This window comes from Oncorhynchus tshawytscha, linkage group LG14, assembly GCF_018296145.1.
Source record: "Oncorhynchus tshawytscha isolate Ot180627B linkage group LG14, Otsh_v2.0, whole genome shotgun sequence".
Taxonomy (NCBI): Eukaryota; Metazoa; Chordata; class Actinopteri; order Salmoniformes; family Salmonidae; genus Oncorhynchus; species Oncorhynchus tshawytscha.
The window spans coordinates 23,236,126-23,260,088 of record NC_056442.1 but is presented as its reverse complement, the minus strand read 5'-3'; the positions used below and the strand labels follow the sequence as shown (position 1 = coordinate 23,260,088).

The 23,963-nt window shown below is 43.3% G+C and overlaps 4 protein-coding genes and 1 non-coding gene across 16 annotated transcripts in view; all 5 read right to left on the bottom strand.

The window, feature by feature from the left end:
* LOC112267366 (mitochondrial import inner membrane translocase subunit TIM50-like) overlaps positions 1-2,919 on the bottom strand; it is a 30,706-nt gene extending 27,787 nt beyond the window's left edge. Inside the window, exons 1-3 of the mRNA XM_042297163.1 lie at positions 2,656-2,919; positions 1,449-1,608; positions 881-912 (exon numbers count right to left, since the gene is read on the bottom strand). Coding sequence (XP_042153097.1) covers positions 881-912; positions 1,449-1,608; positions 2,656-2,895 — 432 coding nt within the window. The 5' untranslated portion in view covers positions 2,896-2,919. The remainder of the gene's footprint in view (positions 1-880; positions 913-1,448; positions 1,609-2,655) is intronic.
* Positions 2,920-3,639: 720 nt separating this feature from the next.
* On the bottom strand, positions 3,640-6,284 carry LOC112267365 (ras-related protein Rab-1A-like; the record flags this gene model as incomplete). The annotated part of the gene is made up of 4 exons (XM_024445646.2): positions 3,640-4,402; positions 4,589-4,720; positions 4,838-4,933; positions 6,162-6,284. Coding segments are annotated over 4 exons (576 nt in total), but the record flags the coding sequence as incomplete, so codon positions are not given.
* Positions 6,285-7,340: 1,056 nt separating this feature from the next.
* LOC112266791 lies at positions 7,341-11,139 on the bottom strand. Of its 2 annotated transcripts, XM_024444590.2 has the most exons (5): positions 11,011-11,139; positions 9,831-10,048; positions 9,227-9,691; positions 9,051-9,104; positions 7,341-8,961 (listed from the first exon to the last, which is right to left on the bottom strand). In XM_024444590.2, exons 2-5 carry the CDS (start codon positions 9,967-9,969, stop codon positions 8,492-8,494), a joined length of 1,128 nt encoding a protein of 375 aa, XP_024300358.1. In that variant the 5' UTR covers positions 9,970-10,048; positions 11,011-11,139; the 3' UTR covers positions 7,341-8,491. The 2 variants fall into 2 exon arrangements, with proteins under 2 accessions (XP_024300358.1, XP_024300359.1); XM_024444591.2 differs by lacking the exon at positions 11,011-11,139 and having other exon boundaries at positions 9,831-10,230.
* Positions 10,986-19,416, bottom strand: LOC112266792 (synaptosomal-associated protein 25). Of its 11 annotated transcripts, none has more exons than XM_024444601.2 (9): positions 19,066-19,415; positions 17,220-17,305; positions 16,272-16,451; positions 15,394-15,435; positions 15,100-15,148; positions 14,123-14,234; positions 13,693-13,830; positions 12,708-12,852; positions 10,986-12,612 (listed from the first exon to the last, which is right to left on the bottom strand). In XM_024444601.2, exons 3-9 carry the CDS (start codon positions 16,353-16,355, stop codon positions 12,547-12,549), a joined length of 636 nt encoding a protein of 211 aa, XP_024300369.1. In that variant the 5' UTR covers positions 16,356-16,451; positions 17,220-17,305; positions 19,066-19,415; the 3' UTR covers positions 10,986-12,546. The 11 variants fall into 11 exon arrangements, with proteins under 11 accessions (XP_024300369.1, XP_024300368.1, XP_042153095.1 ...); XM_024444600.2 differs by having other exon boundaries at positions 17,220-17,294; XM_042297161.1 differs by having other exon boundaries at positions 14,123-14,834; positions 17,220-17,294; positions 19,066-19,403.
* Positions 11,523-11,595, bottom strand: trnar-ucg. The gene has a single exon. It is a non-coding gene; the product is annotated as a tRNA-Arg (tRNA).
* Positions 19,417-23,963: the final 4,547 nt, after the last annotated feature.

The window sequence follows — 23,963 nt, the reverse complement described above, 5'->3', positions numbered from 1 at the left end:
TTGGTTATTACTGCATTGTCGGAACTAGACACACAAGCATTTCACTACACTCACATTAACATCTGCTGACCATGTGTATGTGACAAACAATTTGATTTGATGTTCAGCCTTAGAACCTTGAGGCAACTGCATTAATTCAAAGACAAAATATATGCTGATGTACAAAATTGGCCATGAAATGTCGCTGCATTAATCTACCTTTGCACTCGAACCTCAAACAAGTGTTCCAGACATTAGGCTCCTCGGGTTCCCGAGGGGAAGCCATAGAGATGAGAACAGGATCCAGCTCCTTCTCTCACAGGGACACCCAAACACCTCAAATTAACACAGCTCCTCCAGTCTGAGGGGGACAAGTGTAGAATCCAGCACCAAGAGGCCTGGCACACTCCACTCACAGCAGCCTGACAAGTGTGCCCTTTGAAGTGAGAGAAGTGTGCTTTTTCAAAATGCCCACCTTCCCAACCCCATACCTTAAACCCCTGGTAGTTAGCAGACCCTTTACAGTAGGCTGACAAGTGTGCCCTTTGAAGTGGACAACAGGACCACACCTGAAAGTTTAAAGAAGTGTGCTCTTTTAAGTAGCCACCTTGCCAGACTCACACCTCCTGTCCCGATGTGCCTTGTGGGAAACAATTCACACCGCAAGCACTAGCTTGAACCAATTAAAGAGCTACATGTCATCTACCTGAGAAGTGTGATAAGAGTGTCACTTGAAGTAACCCCCTTTCATTTTGCACACTTTAAAACCCACTGGCACAAGACAGTCTGCTTAGAAGTTGTACAGAACTTCATCTGGCAATCTTTCACCTCTACTTTCAATAAATTGGTCCTACAAAGCAATAAACCACATGCACCGAAACATGTTTTAATGAAAACATACCGTGTTTCCTTGTTCATCCACTGAATTGCTACCTGTAGACAGGGAGAAAAACATTACACATCTATTTGCTTTGAAAAAACATGCACATTTATTGCATTACATGCATCAGATCATTATTCACAATTCAAATTGCTTCTGAAAAGCATATGGCACTGCAGTGTCAAGCGTTTCAGAAAAGAGACATTCTCATGAAACATTCAACCATTGCTTTTGACAAGTACGGTCATGTCTTCTACAATTCAACCATCCATCTAGGCTGACAGCAATGACAGTCTGACATATTTTGAGAAAACACATTTGAGAATGACGCGAGTGCAAAGAAACAGCCAATCAAAATTCTACACCATTGAGATGAAAGGCGAGTAAATATACAAATCTGCCCATTCACCTGAAGCTCAAAACAAGTTACCAAGAATGCCCTCCTAAAAGGAAATTTTCCACCGAGCAAGGAGAGGGTGCCCCAAATCACTCCACTATCTTCAGTATGACCTTCACTAGTGCTGCTGGTTCAGTGTCAGTCCTTGACACGCGGCAGCACTGACAGATTGGAGGGACCAGGCGGACTCACCAAATACGTACACCATGCCGACCGCACCCCCTATCCCCATCAGGCCTGCTAACCGCATCACCATCTTCTTGGCATAGGCTGTGTTCTCCTTCTGTTTCTTGTCCTCTCCCTGGTCCTGCTTCTGCTCCGAGTCCCCATCCCCTTCTGGAGGGGGCTGGCCCTGTCAGAGCAAATAGCCAGGTCAGATTCCCTTTTACTTCCTCACCACAAGTCAGCTAGACATTACTTTGGGAATACATAGCTATAATACAGAACAGATTGGAAAATAAGGAATTTAGATCATTTAAAGGGAAATGAGATTACGTGCACACGCGCACACACACCCACACTGCCAAATCAATAAAAACAAACTCAGTGATGTAAGACCGTGCTCATAGATTCAAAAGATTGAGATTCAATTTAAAGTAAAATAGCCTGCACTGTTATTAAACTGTGACAATAAGATTAATCAGTGGGTCTGCAGGAAATGCATTGAGGGTGTTGAGGGTCTACCTGACCTTCAAAAATCTAGAAAAACCTTGACAGATAATGTTACCATATATATAATGTAATGTTAGCCTTGATGTGTAATTAATAAATAGTAAACGGTGGTTGAACATGGGAGTATAAGTGCTAGATAGCTGGATATCTAGGTAAAGCTAGTTATCTACTTGGCTAGGGGATGAATCATCTAACTCCTTGGTAGCTGGCTGGCTAGTACATCTACTGAAATATGCCTCGGTGTGTGACATGTGAAAGTAAGCTAACTAGTTAGGTAACACTAACTCACTGGCAATTGATAAAAGATATGCAGTTAGCTAATTATTACGGCGAGTAGCAAAGACACTGCTAGTTGGCTAGCTAGTTGACTGACAGGGACCGTGCTATCCAGAATCCTCCGGACGTCACTAGCCAATTGAAGGTGAAATTCAAATGGTTTAGCTAAAGGGTATGGTCAATGATCCCGGACTGCACTGACCTGGATGACAGACTAGCCTAGCTCAACGTGCTAATCGGACGAGTTAATTCATTCAGCCAAATAATAGGGTGTAAATGGAGTCTCGTGAGAGAAATGACAACATGAAAACCAAACCAGCTGATTCATTGAATGTCTCTTTTGTTTTTCTGTAGCCTTGCATGATTATGGCTGTCTAGTTAACGTTACCCAACCAGGCAGGGGGGGGAATGTCAGTTGGCTAGTTAACGTTACCTAGCCCGCTTGACTCACCTGACTATTCTGTTGCTGCTTATTAAGCCTCTCTTGCAAGATTGATTGAGCGAGTCCACCTGTAGCACTGCCCTCTCCTGTTGTCTTCTCCGTAGAAAGTGCCCGAATCAAGTCCACCACTGCAGGGGTTGAACCACGTCTGCTCCAGTTCCTGAGCGTGAGGAGGCCCCTACTCGCCCGGACACACATGGAGAACATCGACGTCGCCGACATCTTGAATGGGAAAGAGCCGGTGAACATAGCGCGAGTGAAAAGGACAAAGGCGCCTGATTGGCTTATGTTACTCTGAGCAACATCCATAAGGTGCAATAAAAATCGTTAACGGTCATGTGGAACAAAATAGGGCGGTACGTGCAGCTTTTTCTCCAATCGAAACTAAGATTTCATTGACCTTCGAATGCACCCCAAAATGTCCATCATTACTGATGGCAATGCCCAAAGTATGTTAAAAATATATCACCTGCCCTGTAGGTTTTTACCGTAGCCTAATAGACACAACTTCGACCAGTCTAAATTGTATTAAATTAATTTGTTATTTTATAAGACATGGCAAACTTAGTTTGCACTGATTTGTCTTTCAAATGTTAAACCTTTAGGCCCCTATGAAATAAATGATGATTTTCGTAGAGCATAGCAACAATGATTATCATAATTTCATCCTTTCATGTTGGTTATTTTGCTTTTCTATATCTAATATTAATGACCACTAGAGGGCAGCCATAACACACAGCATCTGCTTCAGATTTTGGGAGTTGCACCCGCTAGACTAGAACGATTCTATTTCTACGGTTGGACCGACGGTACCAGTGACTTGCCACAGTTGTACCTGTGCACCACTCTATTTGCGGACATTACACATTTACTCATCATATTATTTTAAGTGTTCAGTTGATCAAATTGTTCATATACATAAACAAGTTTTAAATTGCATGCAACAACAGTGCATCCATTATGCATAAAAACAATCAGGAAAACAAATTAAGACACAAATATATAATTTATTGTCATCATTAAACAACAAATGTTAATCAAAAAGTGTTTAACATAAGAAATAATTACTTGTTGACCACCGATGGTAACCAAAACAATCAGTTCTTCACAAATGTTACAGATAAAATGACACCCTACATTCACCTTACAAGTTCAAAGCATAAAAAAAAACATTCACCTATCCTGGATCCCCACATGGGTAAATCAACTGTTGTTTTTTGTCACATGTCCGATACCCAGGCCATTCAAAGAAAGCATGGTTGCTGTCTCTGTTCAGATATTACATTCCACTCCTTGCCAAACACTCTTTGGAATATAACAAGGAGTGGAATGTTACATAGACTAGTACCCAGACTAATTCAAAGGGTGCCTTTCAGCGGGTCACATTCTCTGCACTGTTGGAACAGGCTACAGCATAACTATTGCATAGCTGTTCTCACAAGGATCAATTACCATCTCTGAACAAAACAAAAGGAAATGCATATAGTGGCCAAACTAATTGATTCTCATATGCTGTAATTTGTGTATGGCACTAGCAACAAGAATTCCCCTCCTCTGCAGCAGCCTCGTCTTTCCCCCCGGGCCAAAGGGGTGCACTGTTTATCTTGTTGCCCACTTTAGCAGCCTCACTTTGAACACCATCACTTCCAACACGCTTCTGTATTTCAGAGGCCATGGTTAAAAATGATTTCTCTACATTATCAGCATTCTTCGCACTGGTCTCCAGGAATGGAATCTTCAGGGATGAAGCAAATTTCTGAAGCAATTGTACCAAGAAAAAAAGAGAGCAGAATTGTATGACATTTATCATGACACACCAGAACAAAAGCACAATAACGTGTGATTAGCATGTCTATCTATGATTAACAATGATTTGTAGTTGATGAAGAATCGATTGTGCATTGGTGGCACAAGTATTTTATGAGTGAGAACAGACACTTACTTGACCAGTGGCAGAGTCCACTACCTTTTTAGAGACCAAGTCACACTTGTTTCCCACAAGCAATTTGGAGACATTTTCACACGCATAGCGGTCAATCTCCTCCAACCACTGCTTCACGTTGTTAAAGGACTCCTGGCAAAATAGTTTAAATCTCGTACATATAGTTTTATCTCTAACTCCAGTACATTTTGATGCAATAGACGGTCAATCCAGCCCATAGACAGGAGGAGTTCAAATACACTGTATTACCTGATCAGTGACATCATACACAATGATGATCCCATGTGCTCCTCTGTAGTAGCTGGATGTGATGGTCCGGAACCTCTCTTGTCCGGCTGTGTCCCACTAGGAGAGATAGATCAAACAGATAGAAATTACAAACAAGCCTTACCACATCCCCATTACCAAAATGTACAACTATACATTTTGTGGTGTCAGGAAAATAACCTCACACTCAACGTCAACAAAACTAAGGAGATGATTGTGGACTTCAGGAAACAGCAGAGGGAACACCCCCCTATCCACATCGATGGAACAGTAGTGGAGAGGGTAGTAAGTTTTAAGTTCCTCGGCGTACACATCACAGACAAACTGAATTGGTCCACCCACACAGACAGCATCGTGAAGAAGGCGCAGCAGCGCCTCTTCAACCTCAGGAGGCGGAAGAAATTTGGCTTGTCACCAAAAGCACTCACAAACTTCTACAGATGCACAATCGAGAGCATCCTGTCGGGCTGTATCACCACCTGGTACGGCAACTGCTCCGCCCACAACCATAAGGCTCTCCAGAGGGTAGTGAGGTCTGCACAACGCATCACCGGGGGCAAACTACCTGCCCTCCAGGACACCTACACCACCCGATGTCACAGGAAGGCCATAAAGATCGTCAAGGACAACAACCACCCGAGCCACTGCCTGTTCACCCCGCTATCATTCAGAAGGCGAGGTCAGTACAGGTGCATCAAAGCTGGGACCGAGAGACTGAAAAACAGCTTCTATCTCAAGGCCATCAGACTGTTAAACAGCCACCACTAACATTGAGTGGCTGCTGCCAACACACTGACTCAACTCCAGCCACTTTAATAATGGGAATTGATGGGAAATGATGTAAAATATATCACGAGCCACTTTAAACAATGCTACCTAATATAATGTTTACATACCCTACATTATTCATCTCATATGTATATGTATATACTGTACTCTATATCATCTACTGCATCTTTATGTAATACATGTATCACTAGCCACTTTAACTATGCCACTTTGTTTACATACTCATCTCATATGTATATACTGCACTCAATACCATCTACTGTATCTTGCCTATGCCGCTCTGTACCATCACTCATTCATATATCTTATGTACATATTCTTTATCCCCTTACACTTGTGTCTATAAGGTAGTAGTTTTGGAATTGTTAGCTAGATTACTTGTTGGTTATTACTGCATTGTCGGAACTAGAAGCACAAGCATTTCGCATTAACATCTGCTAACCATGTGTATGTGACAAATAAAATTTTATTTGATTTTTACAGAGCTATGCAGTTTGTCGTATAAACATGTACTTACAATTTGTAGTTTGACAGTCTTCCCATCCTTTTCAATGGTTCTGATCTTAAAGTCGACCCCGATTGTGCTGATGTAGCTCTCTGTGTAGGTGTCATCCTGAGGTGTAGAGACAACTGAGCAGTGTTATTTACAATGGGAGAATGGCTGAACAAACCTTCAAACAGTGGTTAATTAGTGGGTTGGATGACATTTTGCAGTGTCCTTTCCATAAAGGAAATGGCCTTCGCTTTCTGTTTACTCTAGACTCCTTGCCATATGGGACAACACAAAGGATTGTGTGTATTCTGTTTTAACACAATCAAATACAATTTTTAGTGGTCACATACACGTTTGGCAGATGTTATTGCGGGTGTAGCGAAAAGCTTTGCCTACCGCAAACCGCAAGAGCAGGCAAGACTTGCCGACACCAGAGTCTCCAATAAGAAGCAGTTTGAACAGGTAGTCGCTGAGGAATACATTACATTATTATTCAGGTTGATTATATATCATCAAGTAGGATAAAGAAACACACCATTGATAAATGGAAGATGCACTATTGTTATTGCATACAAGCTCTGCAGAAACACACACACACAGCTGTCGGCCTCCCATCTCTTTAGTATTGGTTGGTTCGGCCAAGTTATCGAGGGCCGAAGAGTTTCTTTGTGCTTTTCCAAAGCAACAAAATAAAACTTTTGTTTGGGTTGACTCCCATTGCACCACATCCATTGCTCTAAGTGGGAAAATGTGTCCCAAATTCAGAGAGCCTTTTATTGTCCCACAAACCTAAAAGGGCCTTTAAATGTAGCTACAATGTTATCCAAGACAATAGCCTACTTAAACATGACACATCATGCTTCGACAACTGTACAAATAATACTACAACACCATTGTCACTCACAACTCATCACTACTTACTATTCAGGATTCATGACCAGATAGCTGGATCCAGAGGGCAGAATGTAAAAGAAAAACAACTGTGAACAGAATGCCTGTTATCTTGGGCCTTTCACAGATGCTTTGTGTTGATGTTCTTCAGACAGCACCTTGTATGATGAGCCGGGAGTCCTATCATTTATTAAAACCTAAGATCATGTTTCAATGCCGTCATTACCTGAGTCTTAAAGCTGTTGCCTGGTTTAGCTTGGGAACTGACTGATCACAGAACCCATACATTCATTCACTGCCTCCAGGAACAAATAAGTTCAAAACAGGTTGTTTTATTCTTAAGATTTGGTTGAAGGAGTCACATATTACATGTCACAATACAGTAGTCTAGAGAATGTTTTAAAAATCATTCAGTCTGGAAAAACAAAAGTTAATTGAAGTTCAGTGAAAAGGTTACTTTTCATAAAAACATTTCTTCAGCATTGACAAAATATATCCAAAACATTCTCAAAACTTTCCTAAAAAGTTGGACACTCAATATAATTTAAACTCAATACAAAATGAAAATACATTAAATTGAAGTGCAAATGCTACAAATATGGCCAGTTTCTATTTAGTCGTCTCGTAGTTGTAGTGGGATTTATTGCCAGTTTAAAAAACAAACCACCTAACCTTTGGATAGTAATGAGGTTGGCAGATGAAAACTCATACTTTCCACATGTATGTGCTGCTCTTTTTTTTGTGTGTGTAATCTAATCGATTTGACCCAAATTAATCTAGAAATGTGACTGGTTATGCTTGAAGTGTTTGGATGACCAGTCTTTGCATACTTGTTAGAGGAAACCTACAAATGAGACCAGGGTGGAAGGGTGGCCTAGTGGTTAGAGTGTTGGACTAGTAACCGGGAGGTTGTGAGGTCAAACCCCTGAGCTGACAAGGTACAAATCTGTCATTCTGCCCCTGAACAGGCAGTTAACCCACTGTTCCCAGGCTGTCATTGAAAATAAGTCAGTGTTCTTAACTGACTTGCCTGGTTAAATAAAGGTAAAATAATTTTTTTAAAAACAGGCTCAGATAAACAGTTCGCTTACCCTCAAAAATCATTTTTAGAGTATTGCACAAGTTTTTCTTTGACAGACATCCTTGCAATGTCTACTCTTGTTCCATTCAGTAAAAAAAAAAAAGTGATTTACCATAGTTCTGGAACCATGACACGTGGATCTCTTTAACATCAAAAGTTTCACAAAACAGTCACTAGTTAGAAAGCTCATCTCCAGTATATAAAGATACTCATAATTTTATTTTGGCTTCCTGCTATTCAGTACTCTATACTAGTGGCAGCATACTCATTCTCAATGTGAATCTGCAAACAGTATTAATGACATGATCTCAGTCCACAGGCAAGCACTTCACAGGTAGGGTCTGTGTGTATGTTGTGTTGGGTTCTGTAGGTGAACTGGGAGTTAAGAAGGCGGGTGGCCGTTGACCTTGTCCCGCAGGAGAGCCAGGGCATTGGTAGAGAAGTCTCGCAGGACGCTCACAGTCTCTCGCTGCATCTCCAGGGAGTCGCGTACAAACTCCTGCTGCGACTCCACCAGCTGCTGCACGGACTGGGCCAGGGCCCCCAGCGACCCCGACACGGCCCCTAGCAGGGCAGTAGTGGCCTGCTGCTCCTTGAGACTGAGGGAGGCACTGTGGGCTAGCTGCTTCCGGATTGCCCCCTGTCCCATGACTGACCCTGGAGAGGTAGAAGAAGAGGGAGGAGCAGGGAGAAATGAAGAGGAGGGAGCTGGGAGGGAGGATGAGGAAGTAGCCATGGAGGAAGACACAGCGGTGACGAATCTGGAGTAGGTGCGACGAGGCTCAGCAGGAGGGCGGAAGGAGCCCATGTGCCGCGGCTCCTCTTCTAGGTCCTCAAATCCCAGACTGTTGTCTACGGGTAATACACAAACAATGTGATACACACAGAAACATGGGTGCAAACACATTTACCAACAATAAAGCGAGAGAGAAAATAGTTACCTTCATCGACTGGTGTCATGAATGAAAAATCATGAGACGACTGAGAAGGATCCCCTAAAAGGACAAAAAATAAATAAAAAATACGACAAGGGAAATAATAAAAATCAATACAACATATTGTGTTGAGTGCGAAGAGAAGAGGAGAAATGTTGTTCTGAATATAGGAAAAGACTCACGGCCAAATGGCATCCGAGAAAACATGCCAATATCTTTATCTCGAGTTGAGAAAGGTGACATAGACGAGCCTATGGCGTGGGGGCTGGTGCCAGGCATACCCATATGATGAAGGCCAGCCATACCATTAGAGGTGCCAGAGGAGCGAGTCGACATCTCTGACATGTCACCAAAGTCATTCTCCTCAGGTTCATGATTCATACTGCCCATAGTGGCCTTGTTCGGAGGGGACATGGCTAGTATTTCGTGCACCATTTTCTCCACCGGCGACAGGTTCTGGGAGATACGGACACCATTAGGCCCTCGCATGGCCACCATCCTGCGCTTGGCGTCACACTTTAGGTCAGCCCACTTCTTGACGATCTCCATGACCTCCCGTTGGCACTCGCTGATTTTGTTGATGCAAATCGCGATGTCCGCCCATGTTCGCTTCCTCAGGTCTGACGAAGCGCCTTGGTTGAACTTGCCTGTGGCGGTGAAAAATGCAGATAATAGCACTCCAAGGAATAAAAGGCAAGCAGAGAATAAAAGAGAAACAAATGCAAAGTGAACATATGTCTATTAAGTGCTTCATGCACACAGTACACACTGAGTGGAGGTACTTACTTACGAGGATGTGCCTGTTTCTTTTGACCTCAGACAGCAGCAGATGGACTTCATCGAAGGTGAAGCGCGACTTCCTTTTCTTCATGGGCAAGTTGCCCCCAAGTTCCTCTATTTCGCTATAGGTGAATTTGAAATTCATGTTGCACCCCTAGGCCTGTTTACATGCACAAGAAATAGCCACCTATACCTGTGAGGGCACCACCCCTGGCACTGCCAGCCTGCAGGAGAACAAAATGTAAACCACACTGCACTCCACTGATAGGAATCGCTGTGTAAAGACGTTATGGTTATAAAAAGACCATGTAGCTCAGTTGGTAGAGCATGATGCTTGCAACACCAGGGTTGTGGGTTTGATTCCCAGGACCATGCCTTTGTAAAAATGTATGCACGCATGACTGTAAGTTGCTAAGGATAAAAGCATCTGCTGAATGGCATATATAGAATGGTTTGGGGGAGATTTTATTATGTGGGAAAAGAATATGCCGTAATCCAACGGGTATTCCAGGGATCCGTGCCGAAAACAATACTTCTGCAATGAATCAATCACTTTATTTAAAAAAATTATGCTAGGCATACATTTCAGTAGTGAGGACACCATGATTTACTATCGACGAGAATACCTGACAACAGTTCATTGTAAAAAAAATAAAAATAAAACTCTGCATGGGAAATAAATGTGTCTATTTGTCTTTAAATTAACCATTTGTATAATTAGTAGCTTCAATCTCACACTCTCTTGCTAGGCCAATGAGCATTATGCTTCCTGGTTCTTTGTTGAGCCCCCTTCTAACCAGCTACAGTAACGTTAGCTATTTTGCTTTGATGTTTTGCGGAACAACGTCGAAGGCCAGTGTTTCCAACCACGTTAAACGTGCATCCTGCCATGCAACGAAGGGGACAAAATACAAATTAGAAAACGAACGCAGATCTTTACCAATGTGTTATAGATAAACTGATAAGACAATTGCGAGCGTTTTATGCATTCTACCGAACTATAGTAGCTAACATTTTGAAGGAACGTTGGCTAATGTCGGTCGCTAGCTAGCTAACGTTGGCTGGCTAGCTAGGTCGTCCGCGTTTGTTTGTAGATTGTTTATATATATATTTATAACTTTAACTAGCTTAGTAATTAACAATAACAAGTGTGAAGTTGTGTTTCATTGGATATAGCAGGAATTACCAATATTGACGAATGTTTTTTTTTTTCCTCCTCTTGCAGTGTAGCTTCATAAACTTCGCACAGACGACGAGAAGAATGCTGAGTTGCGCAGACTCTGATCGCGCTTTTTCCATGACCCACGGCGGCCACGAGCGCAACATGTACGAACTCTTACCAGAACAGGAATTTGGTATGACGCCAGGAATGGCCACATTACAGTTCAACGTGCATCAATCACTGCTACAGTTGTTACGGAATAACGCACATTCATGGGTTGAACGAGTACACAACACGTGGTGACATTTCTCAACCAAGTCATGTTGCTACTAAAACACACGAAGGCTTTCAATACTAGGCTACTTTATTATAAGAAAATAGCGTACAGGAGCGGAAATCGTATACTAGTCAATCTAAAACAAAGTATACGTTATATGTCAGAGATACTTCCTTTCCTGGGCTACAAGAAACACGACACGTTACCTATGTAATCACATTGGGAACCTGTTTCAATAAGTAAGATTTAAGAAATTAAACGACCACGAAGGGACTCGAACCCTCAATCTTCTGATTCGAAGTCAGACGCCTTATCCATTAGGCCACGCGGTCTATGCAATCTGGTTTCTTTACTCTCAAATTAACCGTAGCTAGCTAGCTATGTAACAAAAACATACCTGTGTTAACATAAATAATTATGCATTTTAATATTTTATGTACAGAATTACAATATAAGTCCATATTTATCTTGTATACAAAATTATATAGTTGAACACCACAACATCAGAGGGATGTAATAGGGGGAGGGGGTGTGAGTCTACTTGATGTTATGACAATTAGGAAATTGTGTGATGGAAACCAAGTTTGACATCAGCTATATTGAAGCGCTAATATAGTCTAATCAAAACTAAAACATATCAATTGCTAGACACATGTAGATGTTAAATCCAGTTCACAATCTCAACACAGCCTACATGGGAGAATATGTTTACCGTCATGTAACTGTTGAGTTAAATAAATAAAAACGAAAACTGAGCTATAAAGTGCATTTTAAAAACTATAGTCATCATTGACAGGCAAACCTCATTCACGTGTTAAAAGCGAAGCAGACACCGAATGTTGATTCCTATTCCTATTTACTTTAGTCTTCCTGGTGACAACAAGCATAGCAACCCAATTCCACTGGTGCTCCATTCTGCATGAAGGAGGAAGGATAGCGGAGGATGGTGAAAGAGCGGAGAGGGTGTGCTTCTAGTTTTCAGAAAACAATCTAGCCAACAGATGGCAGCAGTGTGGTCTCCAGGCTATCTGGGTACAAGTCTCGGTAGCATTCCACTCCTTGTACTCTTCGTCATGTGGCAGAGACTGGCAAACAGGCTAGGGTCAATCTAGAGCCAGGTATGAATAATGATGTGTACCCTGCTGCTCCGGATTTATGATACGGCATACACAATCATTTGGCAGGTTTTCTATGTGGGTGGATGGTCACTGGACGCATATTGGCACAGAAAGACAGACAGGGAGTAGATAAGATCGCACAGCAGAGAAGGACAATCTTCCTCTTTATCTTTTCATTAGATTGTTAGCTTTCTGATTGGCAGCATCAATGCGGTATACATTGTGGATGGCCTGTAAAAACAACACATTAGATTAATGTTCAATACAGAATTGGTCATCTACTGTTATTGAATAAATGGCTGTATGGCAGGTACTATAGGACTGACCTTGCCCTGAATGCGGTTAATCTGGACATTCTGAGTGTCGATCTCATTGCCCATGTCCAGTGCCATGCTCTTCAGGTTGCCTATGATGCTGCCTACATGTCCCAGATTCTCCTCCATCTCACCCTCACATGCATCATTTGTCACCCTGATAGATAGATAGACAGACAGACAGACAGAGATATAGATAAAGAGAAAACACATCAACAGAATGTATAATTTGCAGTCATCAGTTTGTACATTTAACAGAAGTTTACGGCACATTGTTGTTTTTGCAAGGAGTATTCTCCCTGCATCCAGGGAGGTGCGCTAGGTTTTTATAAATGTCCTCTGTTTGGCCAGGTGCTCCTACAAAACATGACCAGTGATTGGTTCTACATGTCAATGTGTTATAGACAAGAGTAAATATCCCCTGGCTGCCACACACAGCCTCTGTTATGTACATAGTCATTGAAGCTATACAGTAAAATGAGCAAGTAGTAGTTTTAGAGATTCAAACCTGTTTTGGGCATAGCTGGATTATCTCAAATCAATGCAATGGCCAGATTCATCATAAAATATTTGTAAACCAAATAAATATGTGCAGACTGCAGGCAGACAGTTCAGGGTTTTTTCTGCATCAAAAAGGGGCTTTGGTGGTGGGTATGGTGGGGCATGGCAATGGGTGCGGTCAGCCGATCGGTTAAGGCCCTGAGCAAGAATTGTTGTTAGGCTATCTTTGTGGCGGAAAGGATTTTGGTGTTTTAAAGGAATTAGCGTCCCAAAAAAGGCTTAGGCGGCCCACCCAAGACTTTTCTATGCAAAGAAACCCAGGAATTATTAGCCCATATCCATAATGGTGTGATATATGCCTACTGTGTGTGCACAACAATAATAAGCTGTCGTTCTCTTAGGAATTGTGAGGGCACGAGCACGTCTTTGAGTATATTCCATTGGTTGGGATTTGTTGCCTTGCTATTGGGTTTGTCATGCCATTGACCATTATTACTTGCGTATGTAGCCTCCGCTCATGATCATCTGCTCTCTCTCATCCACCACGCGTGAGGACGGCTGGCCGGACACCACCCCATCCTGGTTGTTCCCCCACACCTTCTTATAGGCCCCACTCTCCTCAAAGTCCTTCAGCCTATGCAGAGGCAGAGCCAGACAGGATAGAGCACATCACACAGAGCTTCATATCACAGTACATTGTGTTAACTCAGAGTACAACAAAGGGTCACCTGCATGAAATAAACAAACTCTTGACCTAAGCCCTGGCATGTTGAGGAAGGAAAGCGAGTAGGAGTCTGATGCGTGGCAACTGGCAAACAAAGTGTAAAAACTGGCACACTAACATGCGCATTAATACTTGAGGAAAGAACCATGGATTCACAATCTGCTCCTGACACTCATGACCCCTCCCACCTGCCAACACCTACTTATCACAGGAGCACAGACCGCAGCATTGGCCCAGGTCTGTGAGGTTCTTCTCAGCCTCCTTCATATCCGAGTTGATCTGGTCCAGGCCCTCCTCAATCCGCTCCAGTTGCTCTGGACAACGCAAAACGTGAGGGAAGGGTAGGAATGGGAGAGGTGGAGGAAAGTCGGGAGAATGTAATATAACACAAAACTGTTCTATCACCAAAGCCCCCAACTGACAAAAGCCGGCGGTCAAATATAATGCAATTGAGCAAATATGGTGCAAACTCCAAAACTGAGAACAGGACACAAATGATTTAATAATGGTCCGCACAAGTCCATAAAATGCCTGGTATTGTGTGGGTAGAAGATGTACCGTTTGTAAAACACACATATTTTGGGACATGACCATCATTTTCCTGTGGTTAACTTTGGTGCAGACTTCTAGTCACCCAATCTCACAATGGAGCAAAACACAAAACAAAATAAATCATGGCCTGGAGCAGAGGCCGGATGGATGGATGGACAGACAGACAGTCTAGTTGCCGGGTTGGCCTGGCGGGCACTCAGGTGACACACAGATGACAGATGTCCTCAGAGCAGGCCAGACCTACTTGATGCGGGGCCAGATGCACAGGACACAACATTTGGCCATGTCTGTTAGGTTTTTCTCAGCCTCTTTCATATCATTGTTGATTTGATCCATTCCCTCATCGATGCGGTCCAGTTGCTCTGGCCATATGGGGAAGGTGGGGAGCATGAGCAGGGTGGATAGGAGAGACACAGAAGGGAACACACACATACAGTACATACACACAAAAGCAAACACACACATAGCTTACACACATCTAGTATACTGACAAAAACATGAGCACTCACTTATGGATATATATACAAGAACAAGGACCATCTAAGGTTGCTGTTGTACGATTGACCTTGATGTTATGTCCACATCTTCCAATGAGAGAAAACGATTATATAACGTCCATTCCATTACCTCCTTGTTCGTCCAGCATGACCAGGGCCCGGATTCCTGAATCTTTGCTCTGTTGAGACCAGAAATGGCATTAGATTCACCATAATGTTGCTGTTCATGATTTTGCATTTCAACTGAATCAAATGAAGACTCTTCAGTTAAAATGTAGTTCATTATCAATAGGCAGCCCCCCCCCCACAACAACAACAACAAAAATCAACCAGAGATAATGTGATTATAATGACGATGACGTGTCATTATTAGGGATTTGGTCAACAGAGGCAGAGTGAGTGGCAGGTGCTGATACTCCCATACCTCCTCTACTAGCTGCATCATACGGCGGGTACTCTCCAGGGACTGGATGAGAAGGGACAGAGAGACAGGACACCATTAGGGGATTGAGTTACCTTAGATACAGGACGGAAAACATGTCAAATCCTGAGGGTGAGGCTGAAAACCTGTCCACTTCCACAGATGAAAGGCACTAATCAAGATCACTCCGTGTGTGTCATGTTTAATACTATACATGTTGCACTGTCTTAGGGCTCTGTCTTTATAGGTACAACAGTATTTGTATTGCCCAAATATGGAACAGTAAACAAATTACAACACTATTCTCTCTGTGAAACTATTTCCAGTGGTAAGCCATCTTAGAAGACACACGGTGACATCATCTCATTGAATTCTGCCCCTTCCCCTGTTTTTCATAGAACTGCAATGGAGATTGAAACATCCTGTACTGATCCAATGGCCTGTTATGTTTCCACACAACAAGGCTTAGGCTATAAACAAACAGACTCATTTCAGTGGTCTGTGTGCCAAGAATGTGTTTGTACAGATAGCTGGGGACTTTCTCTACGGTATTTCCTGATGCTGAGGTAATGGGACTGGGAAATGGCTGTGACGTGCAGTATGTAACCTTTACCCAAGGGGAAACCCTCTGGGAGAGAGGCTTAGGGTGATGTCACTGTGTAATCTCTGAATGTTCCAACTCTGAAAACAATGCCCGGTAATGGCAGGTAACCTTTTCTATAGCTCCTGGCATGATTTACCCTTTATTGTGGGGGCCAATGGTCAACAGCCAACGGCTATGGAGACATTGTGTATTGATCTTAAAAGTTCAACTGAACCTTCTGTTGTTGATATTTCAAAGTTAAATGAGTTTGTGCTCTTTAGACGATATGTGACAGTACCTCATCTGTCACCTGGTTGGCCCTCCTCTGCAGCTCCTCATGCTCTGTCCTCACGGGTGAGTCGGCAGCCATCTTGCCTGACATCTACAGCAGCCGCGGGAGGACAGCACAGTCTGGTTTGCTCAGTAGCCTCTTTCCCAAGAGGCAAGGCTAGTGCATCAGGTGGCTTTGACAACAGTCCTGGTTAAGACAATGAAAATAGTGCAACAGTACAGAGTGCAGTAAATAGAAGATCTAGGCAGTATTATCCTGAAACTTACACGCAGTAATGTGGTTTAACATTGACTCAGGAAGGGAATGCCGTTAACTGAATGAAATTTGCCCTCTAATTACCCATTGCTCTTTGAGTGAGCTCGGGGACATGGAACAGTACTATTAAGGACACATGGGATCAATCATGATTTCAACATGGTCTGTTGGTTCAACCCTGTGGCTACACAGTCTTTCTGTCGGGTGCAATTGGAGCCCCATAGTTCTGAAAACCTGAACATTTTCACCTGGCATGTCAGTTTGATTACTGAATTTTCTACCCTGCTTGTTTTCTCCTCACCCCTCCCATCCCCACTCGACCCTGTGCCTCTATTGCCTATCCTTTCAGATCATATTCCATTCATTGCTGAACATAATTACTGCTCATTTCACAAAACCTCTCTTGTTCCTCAGACCCTCACACCTACATGCATCCCACCTACACTCCTTCCATTCTGTTGTGAGGGAGTTGACAGTGCACCACGGAGCAGCATCCTTATAATTACCATTAATCACCACCTGCCTCACCCAGGCAACACGCTGAGAGGCAAGAGGAGAGGGAGGGAAAGAAATGGAGAGAGAAGAAGAGGGAGAGATGTGGGGGAGGAAGAAAGACCGAAGGAAAGAAAAGAGACAACCAGAACTAACAACAGTATGTTTTGTCTGGGAATGAAGGGCTGTAAAGATTGCAACACGTACTGTATATATGATGACGGCTAGAAGTTGTTGTATAAGGAGACCCACAGGAAAAGCTGGTTTTCTGGGGAGTCACACCTGGAATGAGACTTTAAGATCTTCATTGCCAAAGAAAAACCAGAGCTCTTTTATCTCGACGCAGATACCCCGTCTCCTGCCACGATTCAATGAGAACGCTATCTGCTGTACCAGATAGACAGATGAGAGTGAGACATACAATACATCTTAACCAAAGGCTTTCCCGTTGCACTCCTACTGCACCACCTACGCATCACATCGTTGATGGTAATGGCAGCCATTTCCACAACTCATGAAGGAGACATAACGGGGTTGCCTATCTTTCAGACACAGAACTTACTCTATAAAATAAGCTGGGAAGTATTGGGTGTAACGTGCCTGTTTTTGTATGAAAAGAAAAGTCACAGTCGCAAGCAGCACAGTTATGACAAGCAGAGGTAGTTATTTTAATTTTATTTTTATTTAACCTTATTTAACTAGATCAAATTCTTATTTACAATGATGGCTTATCAAAGGGCAACAGGCCTCCTGCGGGACGGGGGCTGGGGTTAAAAATAAAAATATATAGAGAGACCTAAGACAACAACATAGCATGGCAGCAACACATGACAACAACATGGTAGCAAGACAACATGGCAGCAGCACAACGTGGTAACAAAAAAAAACACGGTACAAACATTATTGGGCACAGACAACAGCACAGTGTGTAAAGTTAGCGTGTCCTCATAACACGTTTGACGAATGAATAAAACAGAAGTATTGAAATGAGACAAGCACGCCGATTCATAGCTTAGCCATGGGGAAAATTGGTACCATTCGGGGGGCACACTTTTGATGCCTTTTAAAAGGCTGATTCATTGGTGTAGCGTGTATTATTATCTTCCATGAGTGCACAGTTGCTTGATGAAGTGCAAGATGTCATACCACCCACCATCCTCCTGTAACCTACACCCAGGGAGACCCCTAGCCATGCTCTATAAACTGAGTGACAACTATGGATGCATAGCCAATGAACATTACATAACCAGCGCATAACCTATCAGAAGGGACGTATCAGAATATTTGATTTCCCTCAAATTCAACAGCTGACACACTTGTGAAAGTATCATACCGTGTCGGATTCTGATCACAACGTGTGTGTTTGTTTGCCAACATGTGTGTTTGCCGACACGCTCAGAGAGATATAGTCATCCAATGTTAACCTGCTGTAAATGTCAACCTGCATGGCCCCTGAAAAGGGCAGAGATGATTGGTCACAGCATGACCTGTTTTCTGACATCATGGATCATGGTTACCCACTGAAGAGGACTGCCAGTGGAGGGCGCATTGAAAATGCTATGCCACAGTAATTACCACTGATGAGTAAATACCATTCATTGTACATCTCCACTAGACTAATAATCTACCCCCTATACTAAAACACTAATAAGAGAATATTATGTTATCAAAACCTGTTTTTTCAGGAAGAGCATTGATAACAGGACGGTGTGCAGCTACAAGGCATGGGAGGATTCAGCACATTGTCTTGTGCAAGACCTATTACTGTAATGTTTACATAGTATCAAATAACCTGCATGTTTGTTTACATCAATACTAGATAGTGATATTTTTGATTTTCTATATGATTTTCCCTTTATCAAACTTATCAAATAATAGATTTTGCCATACTTTGTTGTAACTATTTTAGGCTATAAATAAATAGCTAAACAGTGTCAATGCGATGGGTCAAGCTTAGCCTCCACATAGCCTATATTATAATATAAAAATCACGCAAAACTTAGGCCTACGTCTATAAAGTGATAAATACAGTTAAACACACCTCTAAACTTACCTTTCACTTAAATGAGAGGTCGTGTTGGCCTCGAATTTGCCCAACAATCAACTGGAACATCCGTCACCTGTTTGTTCATTGATCTACAAGGTCCCTCAGCATCATCTCTGAGGTTTTTGTTCCTTCCTTCCAAGTCGGCTCTGCCCGGAGGTAAGTCCGATGACACGCCCCGATTTACCATCCGCTCACCCAATTGGTGGCTCTGTCTACGACTTTACACCCCGACAAGGGACTCTCTAATTCTCTTGGCTCTGCTCCAAGTCCTCCTCCTTCGATCACGCCCTTTTGAACAGCCGTTCTCTCGTTGCTCTGGAAACGGCCCTGGTACCTGTGCAAATCATCAGCCGCTGTTCTTCAGTGTCCTTCTCCTTTTTCCCATGCAGTGTGTAAATAAAGTTAACAGGCAGCCAAGATTTGCTTTTAGTCGGCAGAGGAGGAAGTCAAGAGTGGTGCTGATGAACAACTGAATAACAATCAGCTTTATTATTGACTTGGTTTGTAAAAGTCAATCAAATAAGTACAATAAAACAGAAATATTAAAGTTATTTACAAACATATGACAGAACATTTATTTTATTAAATTATAATAAATGACAGCTTTAAGTATTAGGTAATATTATGCCAATATTGAGCACTATAATTTATATCTTACATTACATTTACATAGCAGTATGGAATGTTTGACCAAAAACGTGTTGCCGGAAAAAAGGAAAACACAAAACTTTTAAATATTTGGAATTTAAAAAGGGAGTTGAGTTTGGCCTATTGTAGAGAAAGTCGTTTTGTGTTTTCCCTGTGTTGCTACAATTCTGCCATCTAGTGATGAATTTAATTAACATTCAAATCAAATCTTATTGGTCACATACACACGGTTAGCAGATGTTACTGCGAGTGTAGCGAAATGACAGTGCAGCAGTATCTAACAGGTAATGTCTAACAAATTCTACAACAAAACATAATACACACAATCTAGTAAAGGAATGGGCAGTGACAGAGCCGTGAAGATGCAATAGATAGTGAAGGATACAGTATACAGTATATAGATATGAGATGAGTAATGTGAGATATGTAAACATTCTGGGACCCCAGTGTTGAGGATCAGCGGAGTGGAGATGTTGTTTCCTACCTTCACCACCTGGGGGCGGCCCGTCAGGAAGTCCAGGACTCAGTTGCACAGGGCGGGGTCGAGACCCAGGGTCTCAAGCTTAATGATGAGTTTGGAGGGTACATGGTTTTGAATGCTGAGCTGTAGTCAATGAACAGCATTCTTAAATAGGTATTCCTCTTGTCCAGATGGTATAGGGCAGTGTGCAGTGTGATGGCGATTGCATCATCTGTGGATATATTCGGACGGTAAGCAAATTCGGAGTGGGTCTAGGGTGACCGGTAGGGTGGAGGTGATATCACTTAATGAAGAAGTGAGTGCTAAGGGGCGATATTCGTTTAGTTCAGTTACCTTTGCTTTCTTGGGAACAGAAACAATGGTGACCATCTTGAAGCATGTGGGGACAGCAGGGATAGGGATTGATTGGCTGGGATTGATGGGCTGGTAAACACACCAGCCAGCTGGTCTGTACATGCTCTGAGGACGCGGCAAGGGATGCCGCCTATGCCAGCAGCCTTGCGAGGGTGAACACGTTTAAATGCTTTACTGAAGTCAGCCACTGAGAAGGAGAGCCCACAGTCTTTGGTAGAGGGCTATGTCGGTGGCACTTTATTGTCCTCAAAGCGCGCAAAGAAGTTTAATTTGTCTGGGAGCAAGATGTCAATGTCTGCGAGAGGCCTGGTTTTCCTTTTGTAATCCGTGATTGTCTGTAGACCCTGCTACATATGTCTCGTGTTTGAGCTGTTGAATTGCGACTCCACTTTGTATCTATGCTGACGCTTTGCTTGTTTGATTGCCTAACAGAGGGAATAATTACACTGTTTGTATTCTGCCATTTTACCAGGTGCCTTGCCATAATTAAATGCGGTATGTGCTTTCAGTTTTGCGCAAATGCTGCCATCAATCCACGGTTTCTGGTTAGGGAAGGTTTTAATAGTCACAGTGGGTACAACATCTCCTATACACTTCCTTATAAACTCGCTCACCGAGTCAGCATATATGTCAAAGTTATTGTCTGAGGCTACCCTGTAACATATCCCAGTCCATGTGATCGAAGCAATCTTGAAGCGTGGAATCCGATTTGTCAGACCAGGGTTGGATAGACCTAGGCACGGGCGCTTCCTGTTTTAGTTTCTACCTGTATGAAATAACAGTTAATGTTTTCTGGGCTAACAATGTAAGAAATAATACATAAAATAAAAAAATACTGCACAGTTTCAAAAGGACTTGAAGCGAAGCTGCCATCTCTATCGATGCCATCTTACAACTGAATGACGTAAACAATAATAACAATGGTAATATGAAATACACATTTTAAATGAGAGAGAGAGATGAATGAAGAGATGAATGCAGTCTTTTTGTAGGCTTTCCCTGATGCTTTATGTGTGCATGGTCAACTGAAGCCACTGCGGAGAAAGCAGAACAGAATAAGTGGTGTGGTTATTTAGGTTTAATTTCAGTGCCTATATCCAGTCATTAATCTTAAAAATGGTCCCTAAACCTAAACACACCATTTAAATAGAGGAAATAGTGAAAATGAATTTACCTCCTGGATGTTGACTTTGATCCTTCCATTATCATCTTAGTCCAGAGTCTTGAAGGCTCCTGAAAATGCACAAAACACTATTACTGAAGTGTAATGAAAAGTAAATCATCTGAAAACAAGAAAATAAATCGGACTGAGGGGAGTATTGAGGAGGAGTCATTTATGACGCATGGCGTCCAGTCTGACCAGGCACCCAATGAAGTTGTCAAAGTCCATGTTGCCCTGTTCGTCACTATACCTGCGAACGATCAACTGGAAGAGCTGGTCGTTGAGAGGGAAACCTGCACACGGACATAACAGGAGAGAAAAACCAATGAGACCAAACACGTACAGTACCAGTCAAAAGTTTGGACACACCTACTCATTCAAGGGTTTTTATTTATTTATTTGAACTATTTTCTACATTGTAGAATAACAGTGAAGACATCAAAAACTATGAAATTACACATATGGAATCATGTAGTAACCAAAAAAGTGTTTTTAGAAGTCAAAATATATGTTATCTTTGAGATTCTTAAAAGTAGCCACCCTTTGCCTTAATGACAGCTTTGCACAATTTTGCCATTCTCTCAACCAGCTTCACGAGGTAATTATGTTAGCACAGCTGAAAACTGTTGTTCTGATTAAAGAAGCAATAAAACTGTCCTTCTTTAGACTAGTTGAGTATCTGGAGAATCAGCATTTGTGGGTTCGATTACAGGCTCAAAATGGCCAGAAACAAAGACCTTTCTTCTAGTGGTGTGGGGGCTGTGCTTTGGCAAAGTGGGTGGGGTTATATCCTTCCTGTTTGGCCCTGTCCGGGGGTGTCCTCGGATGGGGCCACAGTGTCTCCTGACCCCTCCTGTCTCAGCCTCCAGTATTTATGCTGCAGTAGTTTATGTGTCGGGGGCTATTCGGGGTCAGTTTGTTATATCTGGACCATGTACCTTCTCCTGTCCCCAGTCCATTCGGTGTCCTGTTCTGTGAATCTATCATTTATGAACATTTGAACATCTTGGCCATGTTCTGTTATAATCTCCACCCGGCACAGCCAGAAGAGGACTTATGCTCTCTCTCTCTCTCTCGGAGGACCTGAGCCCTAGGACCATGCCCCAGGACTACCTGACATGATGACTCCTTGCTGTCCCCAGTCCATCTGACCGTGCAGCTGCTCCAGTTTCAACTGTTCTGCCTTATTATTACACGACCATGCTGGTCATTTATGAACATTTGAACATCTTGGCCATGTTCTGTTATAAATCTCCACCCGGCACAGCCAGAAGAGGACTGGCCACCCCACACAGCCTGGTTCCTCTCTAGGTTTCTTCCTAGGTTTTGGACTTTAGGGAGTTTTTCCTAGCCACCGTGCTTCTACACCTGCATTGCTTGTTGTTTGGGGTTTTAGGCTGGGTTTCTGTACAGCACTTTGAGATATCAGCTGATGTACGAAGGGCTATATAAATAAATTTGATTTGAGAGGTAGGAGCAGCAGTAGCAGGAGGAGAAGCAGCAGTAGCAGGAGGAGAAGCAGCAGTAGCAGCAGGAGGAGGAGCGGTGGCAGTAGCAGCAGGAGGAGGAGAGGTAGTAGCAGCAGGAGGAGGAGAGGTAGCAGTAGCATGGGCAGGGAGAGGTAGCAGTGGCAGGGAGAGGTAGGAGTAGCAGTAGTATGGGCAGGGAGAGTAGGAGTAGCAGTAGTATGGGCAGGGAGAGTAGGAGCAGCAGGAGTATGGGCAGGGAGGTAGGAGCAGCAGGAGTATGGGCAGGGAGAGTAGGAGCAGCAGTAGCATGGGCAGGGAGAGGAGGAGTAGCAGTAGCAGTGGCAGGGAGAGGAGGAGTAGCAGTGGCAGGGAGAGGAGAAGTGGCAGGGAGAGGAGGAGTAGGAGTAGCAGGGCAGGGAGAGAGGAGTAGGAGTAGCAGTGGCAGGGAGAGGAGGAGTAGGAGTAGCAGTGGCAGGGAGAGGAGGAGTAGCAGTGGCAGGGAGAGGAGGAGTAGGAGTAGCAGTGGCAGGGAGAGGAGGAGTAGGAGTAGCAGTGGTAGGGAGAGGAGGAGTAGGAGTAGCAGTGGCAGGGAGAGGAGGAGTAGGAGTAGCAGTGGCAGGGAGAGGAGGAGTAGCAGGGAGAGGAGGAGGAGTAGCAGTAGCAGGGAGAGGAGGAGGAGTAGCAGTGGCAGGGAGAGGAGGAGTAGCAGTGGCAGGGAGAGGAGGAGTAGGAGCAGCATGGGCAGGGAGAGGAGGAGGAGCAGCAGTAGCATGGGCAGCGAGAGGAGGAG